The sequence below is a fragment of the Diceros bicornis genome, chromosome 18 (genome assembly GCF_020826845.1).
Source record: "Diceros bicornis minor isolate mBicDic1 chromosome 18, mDicBic1.mat.cur, whole genome shotgun sequence".
Taxonomy (NCBI): domain Eukaryota; kingdom Metazoa; phylum Chordata; class Mammalia; order Perissodactyla; family Rhinocerotidae; genus Diceros; species Diceros bicornis.
Window position 1 is genome coordinate 60,374,695 of NC_080757.1, and position 22,785 is coordinate 60,397,479.

At 50.0% G+C, this 22,785-nt stretch overlaps 1 protein-coding gene across 5 annotated transcripts in view; it reads left to right on the plus strand.

The window, feature by feature from the left end:
* RPTOR (regulatory associated protein of MTOR complex 1) overlaps window positions 1–22,785 on the plus strand; it is a 403,326-nt gene that overhangs the window by 326,612 nt on the left and 53,929 nt on the right. For all 5 annotated transcript variants that reach the window (XM_058561824.1, XM_058561827.1, XM_058561828.1 and 2 more), the window contains 6 exons: window positions 791–856; window positions 1,252–1,443; window positions 1,940–2,080; window positions 8,076–8,193; window positions 9,151–9,291; window positions 9,723–9,881. In XM_058561824.1, coding sequence (XP_058417807.1) covers window positions 791–856; window positions 1,252–1,443; window positions 1,940–2,080; window positions 8,076–8,193; window positions 9,151–9,291; window positions 9,723–9,881 — 817 coding nt within the window. The remainder of the gene's footprint in view (window positions 1–790; window positions 857–1,251; window positions 1,444–1,939; window positions 2,081–8,075; window positions 8,194–9,150; window positions 9,292–9,722; window positions 9,882–22,785) is intronic.

Here is a 22,785-nt window from a genome sequence, read left to right on the forward strand (position 1 = left end):
TGTCAAAAGTAAGGCACCCTAAGAGTCTTTCATTCATCCAAGTGAGATAGAATAATTAACTTTAGACTTTGGTCATTGTGGGTGTTAAAACATGAGGCACCACTAAACAGTTCGAAACAGACTGATTTCCAAATCAGTAAAGGCACAGAGGAAAGGAAAGAATGCAAATTGATCCCTCCTCTAGAAGACCAGAAAGAAAAAAAGGAAGCAAAGTTAGGACGCAATAGTCATTCATTTTACTACCAATACGCTTGACTAGGGGCAGTCTGCTTCCATAGACTTGGGCAGGAGTGAGGGGTGATTGGTCAGGGACCTTCCTGTTAACAGCACGGCCTTGTGAGAGGAAAATCGTAGCAGACTCGCCCCTGTACTGTAGCATGAGTGCTTCAAGGAACAATCTGTCCTCTGAGAGGCCAGCCCAAAGCTGTCAGACCCTCTAAAAAAGGCTATTCTGAGGAGGATTGGCAATAGATGTTAGCTCAGAGCCGGTCTTCCTGAGCAAAAAGAGGAGGATTAGCACGGATGTTAGCTCAGGGCTGATCTTCCTCACAAAAATAAATAAATTAATTAATTTAATTAAATAAAAATAATAAAAAAGATCTAAGCTCTAAAAAAAAAAAGGCAATTTTTTGTAGACTCAAATCAAAAGACAGTAAAGCAGGTTCTCGTTACTTTACTCGTGCATCAAGCTCATCATAAAGATTTTTAAAGGATAACTTCGTTGTGCTTGGGAATGATGAGTTTCCCTCATGGGGAAAATGTAAAACCAGGGGTGGTATTTGTTCTCCAGGCTGAACATAGGACCATGACGGCTTTCATTCTCGCTGTGATTGTCAACAGCTATAATACTGGCCAGGTGAGTGTCCTGGCTGCTTCGCCACTCCTCCAGAGCCTCCCTCTGGCATTCAGAGGCGCAGCACCAAGCTACCATATTTGGGAATCAGAGGAATTGTTGTTCTGAATGTCTACGGAAACAGTCAACCTCAGATGGGTGGGGGGGTTACTGGAGCACACCAACTCCCAGGGGACGCCACGGGAGGAGTGGGGACCTGGACCCTTCACTTAGCTAGCCAGTTGCAGGGTAAACTGAAATTGGTGGGATTTAAAGTGAGGGAAATTGAGCAAATCTTGCAATGTGATTAAGCAAGGTTTCCCCAAGAAATGTTGGGGGCTGTGATCCCAACCCAGCACCCCACCCCATGTGCCCAGGGTCGGCAGGAGATCCACTGCGTGTTGTCTGCCTTCTTGTAGGAAGCCTGCCTCCAGGGAAACTTGATTGCCATCTGCCTAGAGCAGCTCAACGACCCCCACCCCTTGCTGCGCCAATGGGTGGCCATCTGCTTAGGACGGATCTGGCAGAACTTTGACTCGGCTAGGTGGTGTGGAGTGAGGGACAGTGCTCACGAGAAACTCTGCAGCCTCCTCTCCGACCCCATTCCTGAGGTGAGTCCGTCCCCACCCAGTGGCTTCAGGCTAAGTGAGGTCGAGGTGCCAGCAGTCCGGCCTGGAAGCTGTGTATGGAGGGCCAGCGTGGAGACAGCATCTCCAACAGAGGCCTACTCGTGCTCATGTGCTGCCTTGCATCAAGAAACCATCCACCTCCACAGCCCGTCCCAGCCCAGCCTTGTCCCCCAAACCCCCATCTCACTCACTGATGGATTACGGGTGCCTCATTTGATCTTTTGATTCCAGAACTTCCCACCTCTACAACTTGTCACCAGCCCCTCGAGTTGGGACCTTGAGGATTCCTCCTTTTGTCTATTCCCCCATTTCTGCTCTGTCAATACAAGTAGAACTGGGCTTCAAGGACTGTGTAATGAGCACTCATGGAATTGAATTGAACCGAACTGAATTGGATTACCTCGAGGGCGGCCCTGGCAGAATTCAGATCCAAACAGCCAGCAGTGGGCATGACTGTGACCCCGTCCCCGTCTTGCAGGTGCGCTGTGCAGCGGTCTTCGCCCTCGGCACGTTTGTGGGCAACTCTGCAGAGAGGACCGACCACTCGACCACCATTGACCACAACGTGGCCATGATGCTGGCCCAGCTAATCAACGACGGGAGTCCCGTGGTCCGGAAGGTGCGTGGCCCCCCAGCTCTGCAGGGAACAGCAGAGTGCCTTGCGGCCGATCTCCCACGGTGCCCAGGGTCTGAGCCAGTGACCCTGACTGCCACAGTGCGCGCTCGTTTCCCACTGGCATGCATCCCTTTGAGAGCAGACCTTTAAATGTTTGTTTACTTCTCTCCAAAATGCGTTACTTCACCAGATACTTGTGTGTTTGCTTCATTTAAAGGCATTTAACAGGCTGCGTCTCCTGGCAGCTTGTATAATAGGCTCCTTCCTGCCTGGGAGCAACGCACACACACATCACGGAGATTCAAAAGAGCAGTAGACACCCACAGACAGACAGAAAGGTTTGTGTAGTGTATTCCCCTCCCCACCCCCACGTTTGTCAGCAACTGAACAAAACAGTTTTATAAAGTTGAAAACTTTTACTTGTCTGTTTAGGTGTAGAAATATCACGGATTTCTGTCCAAGATCTCACATCCCTGTTGGAAGTGGGCCCAGCACAGCTCAATTCCCCCTCCCTTCCCTCAACCACAAAGGGCCACTGGGGGAGACACTGGTGGTTTACTGGTAGTGTTTCGTGGTGAACTTGAAAGGCTGCCCTTGGAGCAGAGACTGTTCTATTCGGTGGCCAGGAAAGCAGCACTATCCTGGAGGTGACCACGAGCTTACATTTCACGTCTCAAGGTGTTGGGCTGCTTTCCCAGCATTGCTGAGGTCACTGTCCTGCAAGAGGGAGGCTGGTTTGTCAGAAGACGGGGGTGGTTTTGGGGGTGGTTTGTGTTTGGAGAGTAGGCCCCACTGATTTACTGGGGAGGGACATTATCTCAACAAGTTTACTTCAGCCAGACTCAAACGTGGAATGGCTCGTTCTGTCTCATGTTCCCTTCAGAGAGGAATTAACCAAGTTATTAATATGCCAAGTTACCTAGGGAAACGTTACAGATGCGAAATGAGTCCTGGAGATCCCTTTTCCTTGGTGCTGGCACTGTTATCTTGAGGTTCTCGTCATCCGCCATCTGTCTGAAGCTGGCTCCCGCTAGCCTGAGCCAAGGTCTTCTCTTTCCTGCATCAAATTGCCTTTATATGGACGTCACTGATCAAAGCAGCAAATCAGTACTTTGTTTAATTGTCTGTTAACATTCATTTAGAGAAAGGAAAGCTTTTCTTCTTCTTTCCAAAAAACTTAAAGAGAAATGTTAATAAAATTAAAGATAATGTCCCTCTGAGTTCCCAGTATTAGGAGAGTGGTCACTGAAGTCACCAGGAACCACTGGGACCACTCTGCTCTCAAGTACGTCCCAAAGTGCCTTGATGTGGCCCCTGGACTCCCATTCCAGCTGTAATCCACTCGCTGTACCTTTGCAGAAGTGTGGGTTCTGGGTACCAGAGTGCTCATATGTCGCTAAGTCTTTACTGTGGGCAAGATGGCATTCGCCTTGCCTGGGGGCTGCATGCTGTACCTATATCCTAGAGGTGCAGACCGCGTGTCAGGGCTGTGTGTCAGAGCCCATCCCACTGACTCGGGATGCGACTTCCTCTGGATGCTGAGAAGGCTCTTCCTTCCACTTCTTTATCCCTTCCCGGGCTCAGTATTAAGTTCTCCTGCATACCGGGCCCTGGAGCATAGAGTGGAAGACAGCCCTGCCTTCGAGGAGCATGCAGTCCAGTTGAAGAGGCAGACGTGGGACCAGTAGTTGTGCTGAAGCACTTGTAAATGAGCGGTACCTCAGAGGGAGGCCCGGAGTTCTCCAGAATGCGTCGGAGTAGTGCCTGCCCCGCCTCGTTGTGGGGAGAGCGGTCGGAAGGCTTCCACAGGAAGGAGCTTGTACATTGATTATGAAGGATGAGCAGCCAGGAGCCAGGGAAGTAAGGGGCAGGAGAGCAGGTAAGGCAGGAGGAGCACGTACAAAGGTCCAGGGGTGTAAAAGACCATGGTGTGCCCAGGGGCTGCTGTCGTTCCTGTGGCTAGAGCGTGGAGCAGGCAGGAGGGGCCGTGAGGGGATGAGGCTGGAGGGTGGTGGCTCCTAATCCCGAGGCCAGTTTGTCAGGAGTGCGCCTTCCATAACAGCGCTTGAGTACTTCATTCTTTGAACAAATGTTTGAGTGTCTGCCGAGTCCCAGACAGTGAGTGCCTCAGGCCATGACCCATTGCTGCCTTCAGGGAGTTTGAGCACTAATGGGGGAGGGCAGCGCGGGGGGCATGGACAGCCAGCCAGCAGCAGGCCTGTTAAATAAGTGGACGAGGTGACATTGCTGCAGACACGCAGGAGACACGGAGGTTGAGAAAGAGAGGGCAGCGGTGGGTTGGAAAGAGGCTGCAATGTTTAATAGGGTAGGCGGGGAAGGCCTCCTTGAGAAGGCGACACCGACTCAGAGACGTGAGCCTTCGTTCTCTTTACAGAATCCTAACACAGTTGGCAACTTCTTTTCTTCCCTTTTTGCAGAGCCATGAGGTGGAACTAGCGCTCTGCTGGTCCAGGAGACCCAGCGCCCAGGGCCTGAGGGTCTTGAGCAGGACTCAGACTTGGGCACCAAGCTCCGAGATCTGACCTGCCTCTTCTCACAGCCTCCTCTTTTACATGGGCCCGAGTGTGGCTCTCACCTGTAGCTAAGGCACTGAACAAATCCCAGTCTGTAGCCACCTGCTGCTGTCCTCCAGCTTGTGGCAAAATGAGAAAAATAGGCTGTTATGGCAGGGTTTTCATAGTCACATGTATTTGATATAAAAAAGATTACAGAGAGATTACATCTGTTTACTTTTTAATGATCTAAGTACCCTTTCCTGGATGAGGCGATAATGGTAGCAGAGGGTAGGTTTTTGTTTGTTGACTTGTTTAATGAGCTTATTGATAAAATCAAAAGTCAGCAAATTCACATCAGCCTCCCAAATCATTTTGACCTTGAACTTGTCCACGAAGTCAAAATCCAGACTGCTCAGTCAGCAACCCACCCCCACCTCATTGGGAAGGGCCAGGCCACGGGTGCAGGTTTGTGACCTCCCCCACCCGTTGTCACCCCTGCCTTTCTCGAGTCCTCACTGGTAGTAGCGACACGATGCGAGGACCAGTCCAGCCCCACGTCCGTCACTCACAGCTTACTCGATATCCTCCACCTTAGCAAGGAAAGCAGGAAGTGTTCGAATTTTTAATGAACATTTATTTGTATTTAGTAACCACAGACTCACAAAGGAACAGCAGCTGGCGCCCCCTCCCCCCGTAACTGCACATCTGACTCAAACCGATTCAGATGAAAAGCATCAGAGGCTGTTCCCTGTCAGCGCTCTGGGACCCAGGAGACAGTGGGGGGACAAGCCACCTGGGCCCGAGTGCCTTCTCCTGGAGACGAGCCCAGAGGGTGTCCACATTGGAACAAACGTGCTCCCTTCCCTGGAGCGCTGCCCTGTCCCGCCACGGTTATGGGAGCCAAGTTTGACACTCCGTGACCGTGGGCCACAAAGCAAATGTCAGCCAGTAATTTGTTGCTGGAAACATGGAGTTGGGGCAGCCCTCGGGAGGAAATGAGGAGGTGGCAGTAGGTGTACAGAGGCCACAAGGATTCCACATGACCACAGAGGAGCATTAGCTGGACTCCCCTTGGGGTAATGCGTGTGCCCAGGCGTGATGTCCCTGAATCCTCTGACAACTCTACAAAATAAACCATGTGTTAGAGATGATAGTGTATCTGAAGGGAACGGCTTCATCCATTCAGCAGGTACCTGTTAAGCCCCTCCTGTGTGCCAGTCTCTCGAGAATGTGCACTTGGAGATGGGGCTGGTTGGCGACTAAACAGACCAATATGTGATGTGGCAGGTGAATCTTACTCAGAAGGAAAGTAAAGCAGGTGATGGTAGAGTGTCTGGTGGGGGCATGGGCGCAGGTGGGGCGCTCGGGGGAGGTATCTGAGGGGAGGCCTGAAGGAAGCACAAGGTGAACCCAGGACGCTTGGGAGGCCTTTCCGGGCGGAGGAGCAGTGAGTGCCAAGGCCCAGAGCAGGAGGTGCAGCTTGTTCAAGGGGCCATGCCGATTGAGGGCAGTGGGCACAAGGGGCCAGGAGGTGGCTGGGACCTGGGCGAGCAGGCCTTGTTTTGTTCTGAGTGTGAGCAGAGGGTGGAGGTTTGGAGGCTCTCTGCCGTGAGAGCTGAGGCCGCCCAGGTGAGAGACCTGGCCAGAGGGGACGAGTCGCCTGTCTAAATGCTAGAATGCTGAGTTGAACCATTTTCGAAAAGCTGAGACTCCAGCGCGCCTCTCTGCCACGGCCTGTGCACCCATGCCAGACCACTGATTTGTTCTGCACCAACATCCCAGGGATATGCACACGTTTGTGTTCTGTGGTCGGAGTAAAGCCGGATAGGTGGCCTGTCAGTTGCAACAGGATCCCGTGGCTGGCAGCAGCCGCCCTCCGAGTGGCCTGCCTCGCCAGCAGGAAGTGCTTAGTGCACAGTCACTTGGGTGTGGCCACACTCTCATGTCACCTTTATTGGCTCTCCCTGAACCAAAGAGTCCAAGACCTAGGAACGAATTCATCTGTTTCAGGGCCCAGCACAAATAGAGCAAAGGGGAAAGTACACAGTGCTCTTCAAAGATGATGCAGACTTCATCTTCGCTGGGAGGGGCCCAGTGGGTGACCCGTCTCAGCAGCACATTATTCCTTCGCAGAGGAAAAGGAGGCTGGACACTGGTTTGCAGGAGGACCTGGGCAGTCATGTAGGCAGCTGGAGACGAGTGCCAGACTGGGGTATCGGCAGTGGGCACAAAGAGGCTCGTCAGGCGCTGGAGACTCACACAGTTAGACTCGGGGACCCATTGGATGGGAGGCAGAGCTGGGGCGGAGAGGGGCAGGACAGGGTAATTTTAACCTAAGCCTGTGGTTTGTGGTTCCCTGGACACAAGCCGAGAGGTCCCTGGCAGGACCTGAATGGAAAGGGGTGCTGCCAGCAGTTAGAGAAGGGGTTGAGTTTGGGGTTCAGATGAGCAGTTAGGTGGAGATGCACGGCCAGCACTTGGAAAGGCCTGCCAGGAACTTGAGGAAAGATGGGACAGGGAGGAGTGGGCTTGGGAGCAGTCCACAAATGTGACAGGAGAGGGCAAGAAGTGTGTGAGGTTAAGTGGGAGAGACCTTCGAAGGAGAGAAGGGGAGCACCTGACGAGAGGACCCTGGGGCCCCCCATCTGGAGCCTGGCTTGTCCAGCTGCTGCAGAGACCTTGGCCCCTCAGCAGAGCTCTCCCGGCCTTGGGCCCCTGGGGGAATTCACATAGCAAGCAAGGGTTTTCATAGACCTTGGCTTTCTGCTAGGTACTTTTCAAAAAAAAAAAAAAGCTGATAAAGTTGAAGTTATTGGAACTATTTGAATAGTGATGAGAAAAGTAGTATAAATCTACATTCCAATTTTGTTTCCCTATGACTTGTAGGATCTCCAGGCACTCATGTTATAGCATTAACTGTCCTAAAAGAGAGATAAATTGTGTTCCTCTCCTAGGACTGAGGCAGTTGGGCCTAAAGATCATGTTTACACTCTAACATGAGTGTCATTCCTTTTTAGGGACTAGAAACTAAAATATCTTTGAAAGTTTTGCATTTAGTAAAAAGCATGCTTCAGCTTGTCAGATGTGTCTGCTTTAATGTGCCCAGGATTTAGATGGCTCAGCAAACTGTCCGTCTAATCAAGGGGTGTCTCAGCACAAATCACAGGACTGACAGGACACAAGAGGCTATAGAGTCTCTTCCTTTCCTGCTATGAGGGTGTCCTCCATACTTGTGTCCTTATGAAACCTTCCAGCTGTGTCGCTCATATCTAGCGGTCAGCAGTCACTGCCAGGCATTCCGGTGCATTCCTTGAGGTCCCTTGTAGCCTGTGGCCCCTGATACACGGAGTGCACAGTTTGGTTTAACCTTCCTTCTTCTTGTGGTGACTCAAGCATCCAGCATTCACTTTTAAGTCTCGTGATTTTCTGCAACCATCCTCCAGCCATCAGTAAGTGTTACTGTCCTTCCTCTCTCTCGGCAGGAACTGGTGGTGGCTCTGAGTCATCTTGTAGTTCAATATGAAAGCAATTTCTGCACCGTGGCCTTGCAGTTCATGGAAGAGGAAAAGAACTACCCCTTGCCTTCTCCAGCAACCACAGGTACGGCATCTGAATTTGTGAAGCCTTGAATGGCTCGCCTGGCCGGTTCTGGTAGACCAGGAACCCTGCATCAGAACTATCAGCAGGCCCCTCAGTTTTGCCAGAACCTGGGCTCAGATATCAAGTCCTTGCCACTCAGATATCTGTTTCGAGTGGCCCCTGCAACTCCTGTCTTCCCAGGCATTTAGCAGAATAGAAAGGGCAGGAAAAGGGGCCACATAGACCCTCTGACTCTTTCCCTTCCTTTTCACCCTTTTTGGAAATCTCAAAGGATGGCATGACATGTGCAGTAGGGGCTTCCAGAAAAGCACGTTGCCTCTCTTCCTGTGATGAGTAATGTTGGCACGTTGTTGTCGGTTTTGTGTTTCAGTGAGTCACATTAAGCATCTCCTTTTCTCACATTTGTCCTTTTTCCTGGGTTTATATTTCATCATCATCCCTCCCCCCAGAACATAACCATCTCTGCAGGAAAGAGGGCTCGTGATCAATAAGGAAAGCATGACTGCTTTTAGTACATCAGGGAAGGGAAACGAAGAGTGAACTTGCTTAATGGGAATAGCCGGTGCTCTGGAGGGGAGCACGGAGCCCACAGATGGGGGTCCTACAGGGCCGACTCTGCTGTGCTTCCAGGATGGCAGCGTGCAGCTGCGTCACAGAGCACCTGATGCTGCCCTTGGAGAGGCCACCGTCACCAGCCCTGCTCCGTGTGCTCTTTCTTAGTTGAACTCGCACAGAGGGACCAGCATCTGCTCCCTACACCACCCCCCTACCAGGTCACTTTGTCCAGCTTTGTCTAGCTGACCCTGACCCGCGTGTGTCAGAGATCCTTGCTGAGCTGTAGGCCCTGCTGGTAGCTTCTGCTCGTCCAGGGACTAGCTGCTGTCACCTGTGGTTGTAGCTGCTGTCCTCCCACCTGAAGCCCGCCGTTAACTCTTCTTTCTCCTTCTGTCTTACTAGAGGGCGGGAGTTTGACCCCAGTGCGCGACAGCCCCTGCACTCCCAGGCTCCGTTCTGTGAGTTCCTATGGAAACATTCGCGCAGTCACCACTGCTAGAAGCTTGAACAAATCTCTGCAGAATCTGAGCTTGACTGAAGAATGTAAGACACTGGGAATTGGGTTCTTGGGTTGGAACAGTTGTGGGGTTTATTTTCTGAAACTTTTTATTTGCACAAGTGCCCCCCCGCCCCTTCTTGACCATGAGTGTGTGCCCTGTCGTCACATCTGCTGACCTAGTGATTAGCAGGTGTTTGTACCAGAGAAGTTGTAGTTCAGCCCCCGGAGCTGCCAGGGGTCACCTGACAGGCTTGCAGAGGCGGCGCAGGCACAGCGAGGCAGTCGGCTCCCGAGGCCCAGCCCGTATGCCTCCCGGCAGCCTGGCGGCGTGCTAGAGAGCGAGGTTGGCTCCAGAGGAGAGTAGTGAGGGGTGCGCGTGAAGCCCACGTTTCATTCATATGCCATTAATTGTGAGACCAAAAGGAGGGTCCTGGGAGCTCCACACTGACTGTCTTTCGCCATGGTGTTGGGCTAGCCGGCAGCTCCGTGGCGTTCTCCCCCGGGAACCTGAGCACCAGCAGCAGCGCCAGCAGCACCCTGGGTAGCCCCGAGAACGAGGAGTACATCCTCTCCTTCGAGACCATTGACAAGATGCGCCGCGTCAGCTCCTACTCCTCCCTCAACTCTCTCATAGGTGAGTCCTGCCGCCCTCGCTCTGCTCTCTGCTTCCTGGTCTGTTCTCAGCACCCACGGGTTCTCTCTACCCCTCAGAACAGCGTGGGCCTTAATGTTTGTCAGGTAAACAGACGCCAAGGCTATCTCAGTGGAGAATAAACATTAACTGTAATATGAGGAAGTGAGAGGAATGTTTTGCTCTGGGAAGCAGGAAAGTTTCGGTCAATTTAGTTTTGATCTGATGATATTTTTCAAGCCGTTCCAGGATATCTGGGCTTGCCAGCTTTGTCATGTGGGAAGGCCGCCAGAACCTTCCATCTGTCTTCATGTGTGCTGAACTCCCAGTGCCATAGGACAGTGGTTCTCAGCCGGGGTGATTTTGCCCCAGGAGACACTTTGGTTGTCCCAGCTGGGGCCCTGGGGAGCTGCCAGCATCTAATTGGCAGCATGCCACCCAGCAGCTTGAGCCCCGCCCCTGACCCCCCAGAGAACACAGGTGCCTAAGTGGAGAGCCCTGCTCCAGGAGGAGAGAGGGCTCCTTCCCTCCTCAGGTTTCCCTCTGCCAGACCCCCCCAGCAGGGTCTCCTCTGTGCTTCCACGCTCGCCTGTCCCAGCGATTTCACACCCAGCTGCCCAGGAACTGAAATTTGAGTTCAGAGTTAGTTTCGTCTCTCGTTCTGCCCTGAGTGGTGACCCCTGGGCTCCACTGCCAGGATTGTTGAGATCAGCAGAGGAAGTAGAAATTCACCGTCTTTGCTCACAGTGTAAATGTCAGTCTTCACATGGCTAGTAACAAATTTAGGCCCTAACCAGACGAGCCTCCTCTGTCTTGTTCTGACCACCCAGAGTGGTTTGCCAGGCCTCATTTGGAGTTTTATTTAATATTAAGAAATATTTCAGACATATGGAAATTTGGAGAGACTAATACGACAACGTGCCTGTATTTGTTTTATTCCCAGCTTCAGGAGCTACAGGTGTTGAACCCCCAGGGCCCGCCTCCTCACAGTCCTTACACATTCACTCTGTCAGTGAACCCCCCAGAACTCACGGTGGGCCCTTTTGTGGGCTTTAGCTCCACACAGACGGTGTCAATGGTGTCATCTGTGAGGCCGCTCTCTTCTCATTACTCTCAGGTTGATGTTTGGCACGCTGGCCACCCGAGTTTATTCATTCATTCTCATCGTCTGCTGTAATTCAAGTGTCTGTCCTTCCTCCTATTGATGGACAGTAAGGCTGGCTCTCATTTTCCCTTCTTTTGTTCTCCTTTTTCTATATGCAAACTCAGGAGTTGGGCCTGCCTTCACCCCCCACCTCTGGGCTCCCTACCCCTTTGCCTCCAGAGCTCTGCTTCCAGACACTCCTGGGCGGCTCTCGGGTCAATCAGAATTCTGCCCCAATGTCACCTTGAAAGAAGCCTCCCAGCTCCCCACCCATAGTCTAGAACAGTCCTTCCACAGTCTCTGTCTCATTCTCTGCCCCCTTTTCCAGTTTTGTTTTTCTCCTGAGAACTTTTTACCACCGGACTTAATATGTCCTTGTGTATTTGGCCTGGTTGTGTCTCTCTCCCCAGGAATGTAAGAGCCTTGAGTCCAGGAACTTTGTCTTGTCAACTACTGTGTCCTCCCCCGACATCCAGTGCTGGTACATAGTAGGTACTAATAAATATGAGTGGGAGCGTCCTGCAGTGGACAACCTCCAGCACGGACACACATGTGCGTCTGGCCAATGTCACTGGGAGTGAAACTGTGCACGAAGGGTACATGCGTGTCTGGCCAGTTCACTGGGAGTGAAACTGTGCACGAAGGGTACATGCACATGCAGCCTTACCAGCCATGGTCAGTGCTCTCCAGACGGACGCTGCCGCTTTCTGCTCCAATGAGGACAAGTTCCTTTGCTGCATGTTCTCTGCATACTGGGTCTTGTCAGGCTTGTTGCCCATCGGATACAAGAACCAGTATCTCGTTGTGGTAGTACTGCACTTCCCTGGATTACAGCGAGGTAGAGCTCACGTGTTTAGTGGGCTCTCATGTTTCCACGTCTGTAAATTACCTGTTCAGTGCCCTACAGATTTGCCATTGCGTTATTTGTCCTTTTCTTATGAAATTTTTAGGAGTATAACACATTCTGCGTACTAATCAAGATAAAAAATATGCATTGAAAATACCTCTTCCCGTCTATGGTTTCATTTATCATATCTTTTGCACCATACAAGTTTTATATTTTGATTTCTTTTTCTTTATAACTTGCACCTTTTTGTGTCTTGGATTCTTTCTTTTTTTAGTGTCTTCAAGACATTCTCCTATATTTTCTTCTAAAATTTTAAATTGTTATTTTTTATGTTTATGTCTTAAAATATATCTTGAATCAAATCTGTGTGGTGAGGTATAGGAAACCAATTTTATATTTTCCAATATGGGTCACCACTTGTGCCCATACCCTTCATCAATAGTCTGTCCTTTCTCCAGTGATTTCCTGCATCACCTCTCTCCTAGATGGAGTTCCCATTACAGTCTGTGTCGAGGTTCTCTGTCCTGCTCTGTGACAGCACATGCCACATGGCTGTGATGGCTACAGTCTTGAGCCAGGTCCTCAATTTGTATTTTCTTCAAAATTGTCCTGGCTATTGTTAGCCCTTTGTTCTGCTATATAAATTTTATATAATCAGCTTTTCTGTTTCCACAACAACCTTATTGGGTTGTTATTTGGAATTGCATTGAATTGATAGATTCAGTTGGGAGAATTGACGTCTTTGTAATATTAAGTCTTCCTATCCCTGAACATGATATATCTTTCCACTTATTTGTCTTCTTTAATGTCTTTTACTATGGTTTATAACTTTCTACATAAAAATCACAATCATTTTGTTTGAGATACCATATAGTTTTTGTAATTTTAAGTAATAATCTGTCTTTTGACCATTTGTCACTGGCAAAAAGGAATGCAAGTGGACATCTTTGTTTCATTCCGGAGAGTAAAGGAAACATGTCCAACTTTTCACCTTTACGTATGGTGTTTGCTGTAGAGTTTTTGGTGGATACTCTTTATCAGTTTGTAGAAATTCCCATTCTATTCTAGTTGGTTAAGGTTTTTTTTCATAAATGAAGTTAATTCAATGAATTTTATTGAATGTTTTTCTACGTCTCTTGCATGATCCTATGTTTTTGTCCCTTTACTCTATCAGTGTGGTGAACTGCATGATTGGAATTTCTCATCAAACCATCCTGGCATTTCTGGATGAACTCAACTTGGTAATTTACTTTAGCATTGTGGCATTAAGTTCATCAGTATTTTCCTTAGAATGTTCTCTATCTGTATTTATGGGTGAATTTGGCCTATAATTTTTTATCTTGTACTTCCCCTCATCTGATTTAGATACCAAGTTTATACCGGCCTCATAAAATTAGTTATAGAGCATGCCCTCATTTTCCATTCTCTGGGACAATTTGTATAAGACAAAGGTTATGTGTTCTTTGGGTGTCTAGGTAGAACTGATCTCCAAAACTGCCTGGACTTAGTAGGGTTTTGTGTGGGTAGGTTTTAATTCAGATTCCATTTCTTTCAGAGGATCAGAGGATCATTCAGGTTGTCTATTTCTTTGTAAGTTAGCTTTGATCTGCTGTATTTTTCTAAGATGTCCATTTCAGCTAAATTGTCTCATTTATTTCCATGAAGTTGTTCAGAGCATTCTCATGATTTTTAATCTCTGCTGTCTGTGTAGATATGTCTCCTTTTTCATTCCTATTATTATGTATTTGCTTTTTCTCCTTTTTCTTGATTAATCCTACAAGACATTTGGTAATTTCTTTAGTGTTTTAAACTTTTGCTGTGTTGATATACTTCATTATTATACCTTTATTTTGTGTTCCAGTAATTTCTTTTCTTGTCTTTATTTCCTTCTATTTTCTTTAGGTTTACTCTCTTATTCTTTTTCGGTTCTGGAGTTGAAAATAAAAATATCTCATTAACTTTCAGTCTTTCTTCCTTTCTAATATACATATTTTAATCTGTAATCTTCTCTCTCAGTACGACTCATCTACATCCCTCAAGTGTGGTAGGTACTATTTTTATCGGTGTTCAGTTCTAAGTTATTTGTTCTTTCCGTTATGATCCCTCTACCTTAGAGCTTACGCTTTCTCTTTGCATCACGTGGTAGTGTTAAATATTTCTGACTTGTGGGTGCCATGACCTGAAGGAGGAGGGCAGTCCAAACATGCTTGGCATTGGTACCTGTGTGAGCCACAAGAGACTGGTCCTCTACTAGGCCTAGAAAGGGACTCAGGACGTCTGCTATAATTCCTAGGGGGTGAGTGTGTCTGGTGTCCTGTAAGAATCTGAGTGGACTGTAGGATCCAAAGGTGGCCACCATGCACCCTCCATGGTAGTAAGAACCAGAAAGAGGAGTCTTTGCTCACCAAACACACTCACACAGGACAAACAAAAATGCCAACTTGTCCTTTTAAATTGAGAAATAACATTGCAGGTTTGTGCATTTGGTTGTCCCAAGTGCCAGAAGGCACAGGGTTGGCATCAGCTTGAATACAGGTACTGCTAAGTCACCAATAAAATATATTCCACATGTCACCTGCAAGACGTTTGTTTTAGACTGGAATACATTCCTTTAATAGAATTAATGTTGTATATAGTGGCTAAGTTGCCAGGCTGGCCCACCTTTTAAAACCTAAATCTATATGAATCTAAATTCATATTTCTATTTACATTATGTCTACAATGAAAAAAATGTGTATTAAATAATAGAAAATAGAAATAAAAAAATGTAGTGCTCTGTTTCAATCACACATTTCTCCCCTGGCCCTGTGCTGCTCCTGTGAGTGGTTCTCTGGCAGTCTCAGCCGCTGAGCTCCACCCCTGCCCCTGCCCCCTTCTCCGCCCCAGAGTCAAGGTAACTGCTGCCTTCCAACTTTTACATTAGAGCAGGGATCAGCAAACTTTCTCTGTAAGACCGGATAGTGAATATTCTCAGCTTTGAGGGTAGTACAGTCTCTGGGGGGCAAAAGCATCCATAAACATCCATACACAGTGTGTGAACAAGTGAACATGGCCAGGTTCCAATAAAACTTTATTTATGAACTGAAGTTCGAATTTCATAAAATGTTCACATGTCACAAAATATTTTCTTTCTTTTGATTTTTTTCCCCAACCACTGAATAAGTATAAAAACCGTTCTTAGCTTGCAAGCTATACAGAAACAAGCAGCAGGCTGGATTTGGCCAGGCCGTAGTTTGCCCACAGGCCCACAGGAACCTGACTGCCGAGCATGCCCTTCCTGCTCCTCCAGTCTCCAGGAGTATCCCCAAGAGTGAAACAGCAAACACCCTTCTGCCTGCTGTTTCTCAGAACATGGAGGTTCGTTCATTCATTCAACAAATATTTTCTAAGTGCCCCCAGTGCACCGGGCATCAGGGGCACCAAGATGTGGAAGAAGTAAACATATAAATGCTGCAGACTTTGAAGGTGGTACTATCAACACCAGGAATCTCCATTCCCTCCCCCAAGAGCATGCATCCCTCCCCGTCTCAGCTTAGGGGACCATGGTTGACTTGGGTCCTTGGCCTAGGGCTTGGTGTTGTCTGTGACTCCTCTTTTTCCCTCACCCCCACGTCCCAGCCCTCAGCACCTTCAGAGCATCGACCATCCCGTCTCTCTTCCCCAGCCTCGCTGCTGCTACCCAAGCCGGCGTCCTCTTTGGCTGGCGTGTCGCAGGGTTCTTCTGACTAGTCCCCCTGCTTCCACTGCCTTCCTCGGGTCTTGTCCTGACTGCATCCTTCCACTTCACATCCGTCTGGGTGCCTGGTAGCGAATGCTGTCCAGCACCACCCTGTGTTCTAAGGGTGTTATTAATCCACTTTGCAACCCTCTGTTCAGATGCATAGCTGGTCTTCAAGAGAAGAATCAAAAAAAAAAGTCAGACTTGGTCTTCTGAGCTTGCAGAAATACTGTGCCTTTCACTTATCAAATGGAACGACGAGCTGAGAAGCACTGAAGTCATATAGTTGTCATAGAACCATTGAGAGCTTTCATCAGGAGGCCCTGTTTCCTGCGGCACTCCCCTCTCTCTGGATGCCTTAAAACCACGTGGAAGTCTCCTGGTGTGCTGGTGAAGACTATGGGAGGTTCACACCATGGGGTTTCCATTGTTTGACTTGGTGAGTCCAGTGTTTGGTGCTGCGTGTCTGAGGTGCACCTGGACATGCCCAAGGTGAGAGAGCGCGCCTCAGCCAGCTGGGCCATGCAGCCCGACTCCTGTGTGGAACACAGCTCTAGTCTCCGATGGGTAAACAGCATTTTTGTCCTTGGTACTGGATTGGGGAAGCCAGTCTTGGCGATGTAAGGGATGGAGAGTCGATACTTCATTTGCAGCCTCATCAGGTTGGAGAGCACAGCAGCTGGAGAAGAAGCAGGATTTTCTGTCTCCATGAGTGAGCCACACAGCTCTGTCCTTCTACCTCAGCCCTTCCTTGTCTTTCTCCAGAGAGTAGAGAGTCACATCACTGATAACGTTTTTTCTCACAAATCTGACTCCTGCACATGTTTTTGCTGGAGAAAACTGAGTTTTATCTGCATATTATTCTTTGAAAACTTGAGTGGAAAAGTTTCAAAATGAGCTGGAGTTAGAAGGAGCGTTAAGAAGACAAAGTAGCTGCACTCCAGAGTCACCTCCTTCATGTTCGATAAGGTAGCTCTCACAGCCGCCTGGAAACCACAGCGCTCACATAAGCGTGTGAAATTCATAGCCTGCACAGAATCCCATTACTTGCAGCATTTGCCTGTTTAAAGCCAATTTTTTCTTTCCTTTCAACCAAAGAACAGCAATCTCTTTAGCCATTTTCACTGAATATTTCGAAAGAGGTTTTCAAAACCATGGCAACCTAGAATGTCCATTTAATCCCATCTTCTCCCACAAAACCAGCCCTGCTCCAAAACCCCCTCCCCTGACCCCTCCTCTGCTCTGCCTCCAAAGCACTGGCCTGGTCTCACCTGCTGTCCCATGTGCTTAACCGTGTATCTGCTGTCCCCCACTGGAATGAAGCCCTTGGGAAGGGGCCTGGCTTTGATCGCTCGTGGATCCCATGTGCCTAAACCATGCCTGGCCCCATGTTTGTAAATCTACATTGGAACCCAGGTCTCCATATCACTTCACATTCTGGAATCTTCTTTGATGTCTCCATCCTGCTTGTTTCTCACTTAGCTTTCTGGCCTGACTTCCTCCTGGATCCCCCCATCAATTCTTTCCATTTCCAGGCTCCCAGCCCCAGGGCCGGTCTCATCACACCGCATGCCAGGGCTTCTCCTCAGATCTTGCTCTCTGCCAACCCGTCTGCAGACTGCCAGCAAGTCTTCTCCAGAACAGCTCTGCACAACCACTCTCCACTGACGCCTTCATTACAACCTGCGTTTCCTGTAAAGTCCAAACTGTAGCCAACACTCAAGGCCTTCCTTGCATGAACAGCCCCCTGCCTTCATCATGAGCCCCTCCTAGTGAGCCCAACAGCTGCCCCCAGACTGGCCGCTGGCCCCTGAGTGAGACCTGGACAACCCGTCTGCCTTTATACCCCATTCGGCACCCACTTCTGCAAACCAGCAGTAATTTCCCATTCCTCTCTGCCATCCACGTTCTGCAGTCGCACAGGGAGGCCTTTCCTGACCCATCAGGACATTGTATTACGCACTTGACCCAGCTGCATCAGGACATGAAGTGCCGTCTTGATTACCAGGTTTTAGAAAACCTTCCTTATCCCGTCCATCTCCCTCCCGCCCCTCCCTCTCTCTCTGAGCCTCACTGGTTTCCTGACGCCCAAAGGTGGGAGGAAGGGGTCGTGAAGAGAGGGCCTGATGCTTGTGCCAGATGTCAGGGGTCCACCTGTGATGTACCTTCTCACTTCCCTTTGCCCAGTGACCTGCCCTCCCTTACCAGGTCACGCCACACTCCTCATCCTGGCCCTGGCTCCACCTGGGCACTAGCCCCTCCATCGTCAGTGGCTGCCTGTGTATGCCATCTTCCCCTATCATGTCGTTCTGCTTCTGGTCAGAGTCTAGTCACAGCCATGCTGAGGGAGCCAGGTGGGACTTAATTTCTGTTCTGGGGACTTGGTACAAGAGGGGCATGGGGACAGGTGAGTGCATTTCCCTGCCAAAACATTCTCGTCCCCAGGGCACTTGCAACGAGGTAGATCAGAGGCCTGGCCAAGGTGGGCCTGCTTTTCATGTCTCTGCTAGATTCGGTGACAGTTTATACCATTTAAAATGTGATACAATGATGGTGAATCCAAGGTGGAGCTGATGCTGCAGAGGGGAAGAACCAGGATTCAAAGGTGACTCCTGGCCGGGAGCCCTGCCCTTCACCTTGGTCTGTGTGCTCTTGACGCCAAACCTGGATTCAGCATGAAGCTGAGTTCAAGTTCCAGTTCCTCCACTTCGCTGAGAATCCGAGGGTCAGGACAACTCCCTGCAGAGAAGAGATTGGAGCAGGGAGACCAGAGCTGGCAACGCGGACGCTGCCCGGATCCCTGGAGGCCCAGCAGAGCAGAGCCATCTGCCCACCCTGGGGCCCCTGTGGTCATCTCTGGCCTCCGCCCAGGCCTCTAGGAGCCTTGCACGGACTGTGGCCACATGTCGCTGCTCCATCGACGTCAGCAGAACCGGCCAGGAAGTAGCACCTCCCTCCTTTCTCTCTCTCCCCTCGTTGCAAAGAAGTCCCAACAGAAGGGTCCTTCGCCAGCCCCCCGCGCAGCTCTGGAGACCCCACAGTCATGAGCTCGGGACCTCAGTGGGTGCTGGTTTCTCACGAACAGTAGAGGAGCTCAGTCAACAAGAAGTGGGACTGTTGCCGGAGGAACCGTGCGCGTTCTGAGAGAAGGTTTTACAGTCCATTAGTTTGATTTCTTCTTGTCAGAAAAGGGTGGTGAGAAAATGAACAGCATTGTTTTCTGATGCCACAAGATTAATTATGTTTTTATAGCCAAAACCCTTGATTAAAGGCCATCATTAAGGGGGTCTCATAGGGAAACTGAGGAACATCGCTGGAAGGATGATGCAGACATGCCGGCCGCCCTGGTCCAGGTGGTGCTCTGTCCTTGGGTCCTCTTGGCACCGGGCCCGGCCCACGCCTCCAGCAGGCAGAGGGGGGGAGGGAGGGAGATCCTCCTAAAGGAGCTCAGAGTCATGGGCACAGCACCTGAGCAGACAAGAGTCACCTCTGTGCCCCCGGCAACAGGAAGGGCGTCACAAAGAGGACAATTGCAGAAGCCCCAGGCCTGGGGAACTGATTCCTGGAGAGGGGCAGAGGCTCCTGGCCCCACGTTACCCAATAGAGGGTCAGAATAGGTGACCCCTGAGACCCTGGTAACGGGGCAGCTCCCGCCACCAGCGGGATTGCAGCCCTCTTTCTCTGAGCTGCTCTGCCAGCCTGAGGGACTCCTGGGATCCGGAGTTGGCCACAAAACTCAGCAAATTTTCCTACGTCTTTTGCTATTTAGAAAGTTGTGGCTGTTGCTCTGAAATATAGTTTCTAAAACCATTAGTTACTTTTATTTTTTATTTTTTATCTTTTATTACTTTAGTCTAGACATGAAAATAGGTTCTCAGGCCTTATGGGGAGTTCAGCGAGTGCCAGACAGGCGCCCTTCTGCGCATTAACAGCCCAGAAGCCTCCCGGGCTCCCTGTCCCCCAGGGGCTGGCCCCGGGCGTCTTGCGTCCCTCCCAGGGGACTCCAGTCTCTGGGCTGCACAGATTCAAAACGTTCTGTTTTGGAGATAGCAGATTTCAAAGCAGGCGGTTCATATAACGGAGGGTGAGAGAATAACTATGTAGCCAAACCGAGGAAAGAAGTGAAATAAAGACAGCAATTCCATGTCCCAGTGTTATATTTTTTACTAGTCAATAGTTATACCATTCATTGTGGTCAAAGGCACTGGCAAAAATTAGATTTTTTAAATTCCCTATTGAATCACAAACAGTATTATATCAAAGTCGAAATCTTCTGCAAGAGAGTCAACAACAGTAGTAATTAAAATGTAAAGTAAAGGACAGTGAGGGCTGACAGGTGCCGCCCCTCCTCTGTGCGCAGCGGTGCCACTCCTGGTGGTGGTCTTTTACACCCACAACCCTACGCCACCTCCCCTGGGATCTGCATCTGCCACCCCAACTCTGTGGCCCGAGGTCACACAGATGGGAAGGGGCAGACCTGGGAGCCCACACAGCACCCCCCTTCCTCACGGTCATACCAAAGGCAGCGCTGATTCAGGCTCTCGTTGTTGCCGGGAGTCTGCTCTGAGGTCAGTACTGACAGCGAGTCCTGAGAAGCCCATTGTGAGCGCGCTTGTTCCCGCCCCACCCCCTGGTGCAGAGATCTTCTCCCCACGCCCGTGTGTAGTGACGAGGGTCCACCATCCACACTCCAGCTGATTTATTACCCATGGGCATCACTCTCCCTTCCCAGCCTGCTATCGCACGCAGCCACGCTTCACTTTGGGAAGCTGCTTCCCATGCCTCACTCTGAGCCCAAAAATAATGGAAGGGAAAGAATTTCGCACAGGGGTTGTAATGAGTTTGAGGAGCCTTTGTAAGAACTTCCGGTGTGGGTTTATGACGAAGAGGGACTGCTTCACTCCGCGTGTGAAGGGGCTGGTCCTCCTCTCCTGAGTGAGCTGCGCCCGTGAAAGCTCATCACCTTCCTCTACGCCGTAAACTATGGGCTGTCTGAGCGATAGAGCCACTTCTCCCGCCCGGCCCCCGCTCTGTAGAAGGAGGAAAAGCAGCATTGCCTGGTGGTCCTGACATAGCAGACGGCACAGTTCCTATTGGCAGGCAGTCTGCCTGGAGAAAAAGGTCGATTTTAGGAAGTTTTCCCGCAGAGATTCTGGACTGATTTTTACCAAACATTTCCTTCGACTTTGGTCATATATCTGGACCGCTGTCCTAGAGCCGTGGAATGTGAGAGTTGAAAGGTTCTTGTTCTGTTCCTAAATTAAAGAGTGCGGGAGGACAGTGGGAAGGAAACAGTGTGTTTTCCTGTGGATCCTTCCCTCGAACTCAGGGTCCCCTCCGAGCAAGAGTGTGTTTGCCTGACACATTTCACCTGACGTAGGTCCAGATTTATTTATTTATTTTATTTATTTATTTATTTTTTAAAGATTTTTATTTATTTATTTTTCCCCCCAAAGCCCCAGTAGATAGTTGTATGTCATAGCTGCACATCCTTCTAGTTGCTGTATGTGGGACGCAGCCTCAGCATGGCCGGAGAAGCGGTGTGTCGGTGCGCGCCCAGGATCCGAACCCGGGCCGCCAGCAGCAGAGCGCGCGCACTTAACCACTAAGCCACGGGGCCGGCCCTAGGTCCAGATTTATATTAAACCTGAGTCTCCCGACACATGCCGTTCCTGGTTCCTGTGGGCCACAGGCCTGTGGCAGCCACTGTCCTCGCACAGTAGGCTCTCAGAACTGGTTGCTGAATGCGCACACATAAGAGTGAATACATGAAGGGGGCGTTCCTCTGAAAGAGCATTTCCTACCGTTAGGGTATTACCTCACCCTGCAATGGTGAGAGAAATGCCTTTTCAGGCCCCAGCCTCTCAGTGATCCGCCCTAACACAGCAGCTGTGTTTCTGTGTAATCGTCTAGAGACAGGCGGCTATGAGCATCTCTTCTCAGAGCGATGGCTGAGCTGGTGAGGCCGGTGTGCTGCAATCTTTGTAAGCGCTTGTTAGAATGTATTTTTTTCGTGGTGGTTACCTCGGGAGAGAGCCTGTGCCCACATGAGCTGGGAGGATGGGGCCATCATTCTGTGGACGGTGGGATATGCTTGAGCAGGGCAGCCACTGGACAAGCGTAAATACACACTGTCCCCATGTGAATGGAGGCAAAGTGGTGCGCCTTTCTTTACGGATTAGAGAGTGTAGGTTGAGGTGAGCCAGGGTATATCCATATACATCTTCGTTGAACTGATGCTCGAAACCAACTTTTACTCTAAACCTTCATCCGGTTCTCTTTTCTTTAATTTGAATGTATTGTATAAAACCCATTCTGTTTGAACAATTGTGTTCACCAAGAAACACTTTGTCCTCTGACGGCACTTCTGATACTTAAACTCCTTCATAAACCCTAGAGGGAAGTTCACTAGGAGTTGGCCAATTAAATGACATGGAATCATGGCTTATCTGAAATCCTCTTTTAATCTCTGTTGTTGAACAAGCACTTACTTTTCAACAAACAAATTGTCCAGCTTCTCCGAAAATAAAGGATGCAGTTATATGTGGCTGTGTCCCCATTTGACCATGCACTCCTTGGGAGCAGCACCACCTCTGCTTCCCGGCCTAGGTTCGCCCCAGGAAGGAGTGAGGGTGCCACGTCGGCACCCGCTCTGCTCATCCAGCTCAGCCCCTCCTTGTCCTGTGAACAGCCTTTGCTCAAACCGCTTCCTCTACCAGGAACGCCTTTTCTCCTTCTTTGCCTGTCCAGACCCAACACGGTGTGGATGCCAGTTCCACGGCTGCCTCCTCCCAGAGGCCTGCACCCTTGCCTCAGCCTGCACTGTCCTCGTACCCCGGGCGCTGCTCAGCCCTGCTACCTGCTCCTCCCTGCTTAGTTTCTGAGCACTCACTGCCCCATTGTCACCTCTGATTTGCATGTCCAGGTTTTGGTGGGCTGCTTCTTCAAATGCTCCATGTGTCTCCATCACCTCCATGTCAGTTGGTTGTTTGCTCTGCTGACCTTCCTTCCAGAAAGGTCTTTGCCAGGAGAACAGTCTGACTTGCCCTTCACAGCCCACCTCTGTGCCTCTCTCTAAGGCCTTCCTGGCTCCTCACCCTCCCAGTCCCACTCCCAACAGAAGGAATTGCTCTCAGCATTTATCCTCTTTGTCGTAGCTGCCCAAGGCAGCACGGTTTCATGGAACCAGCAATGGCTT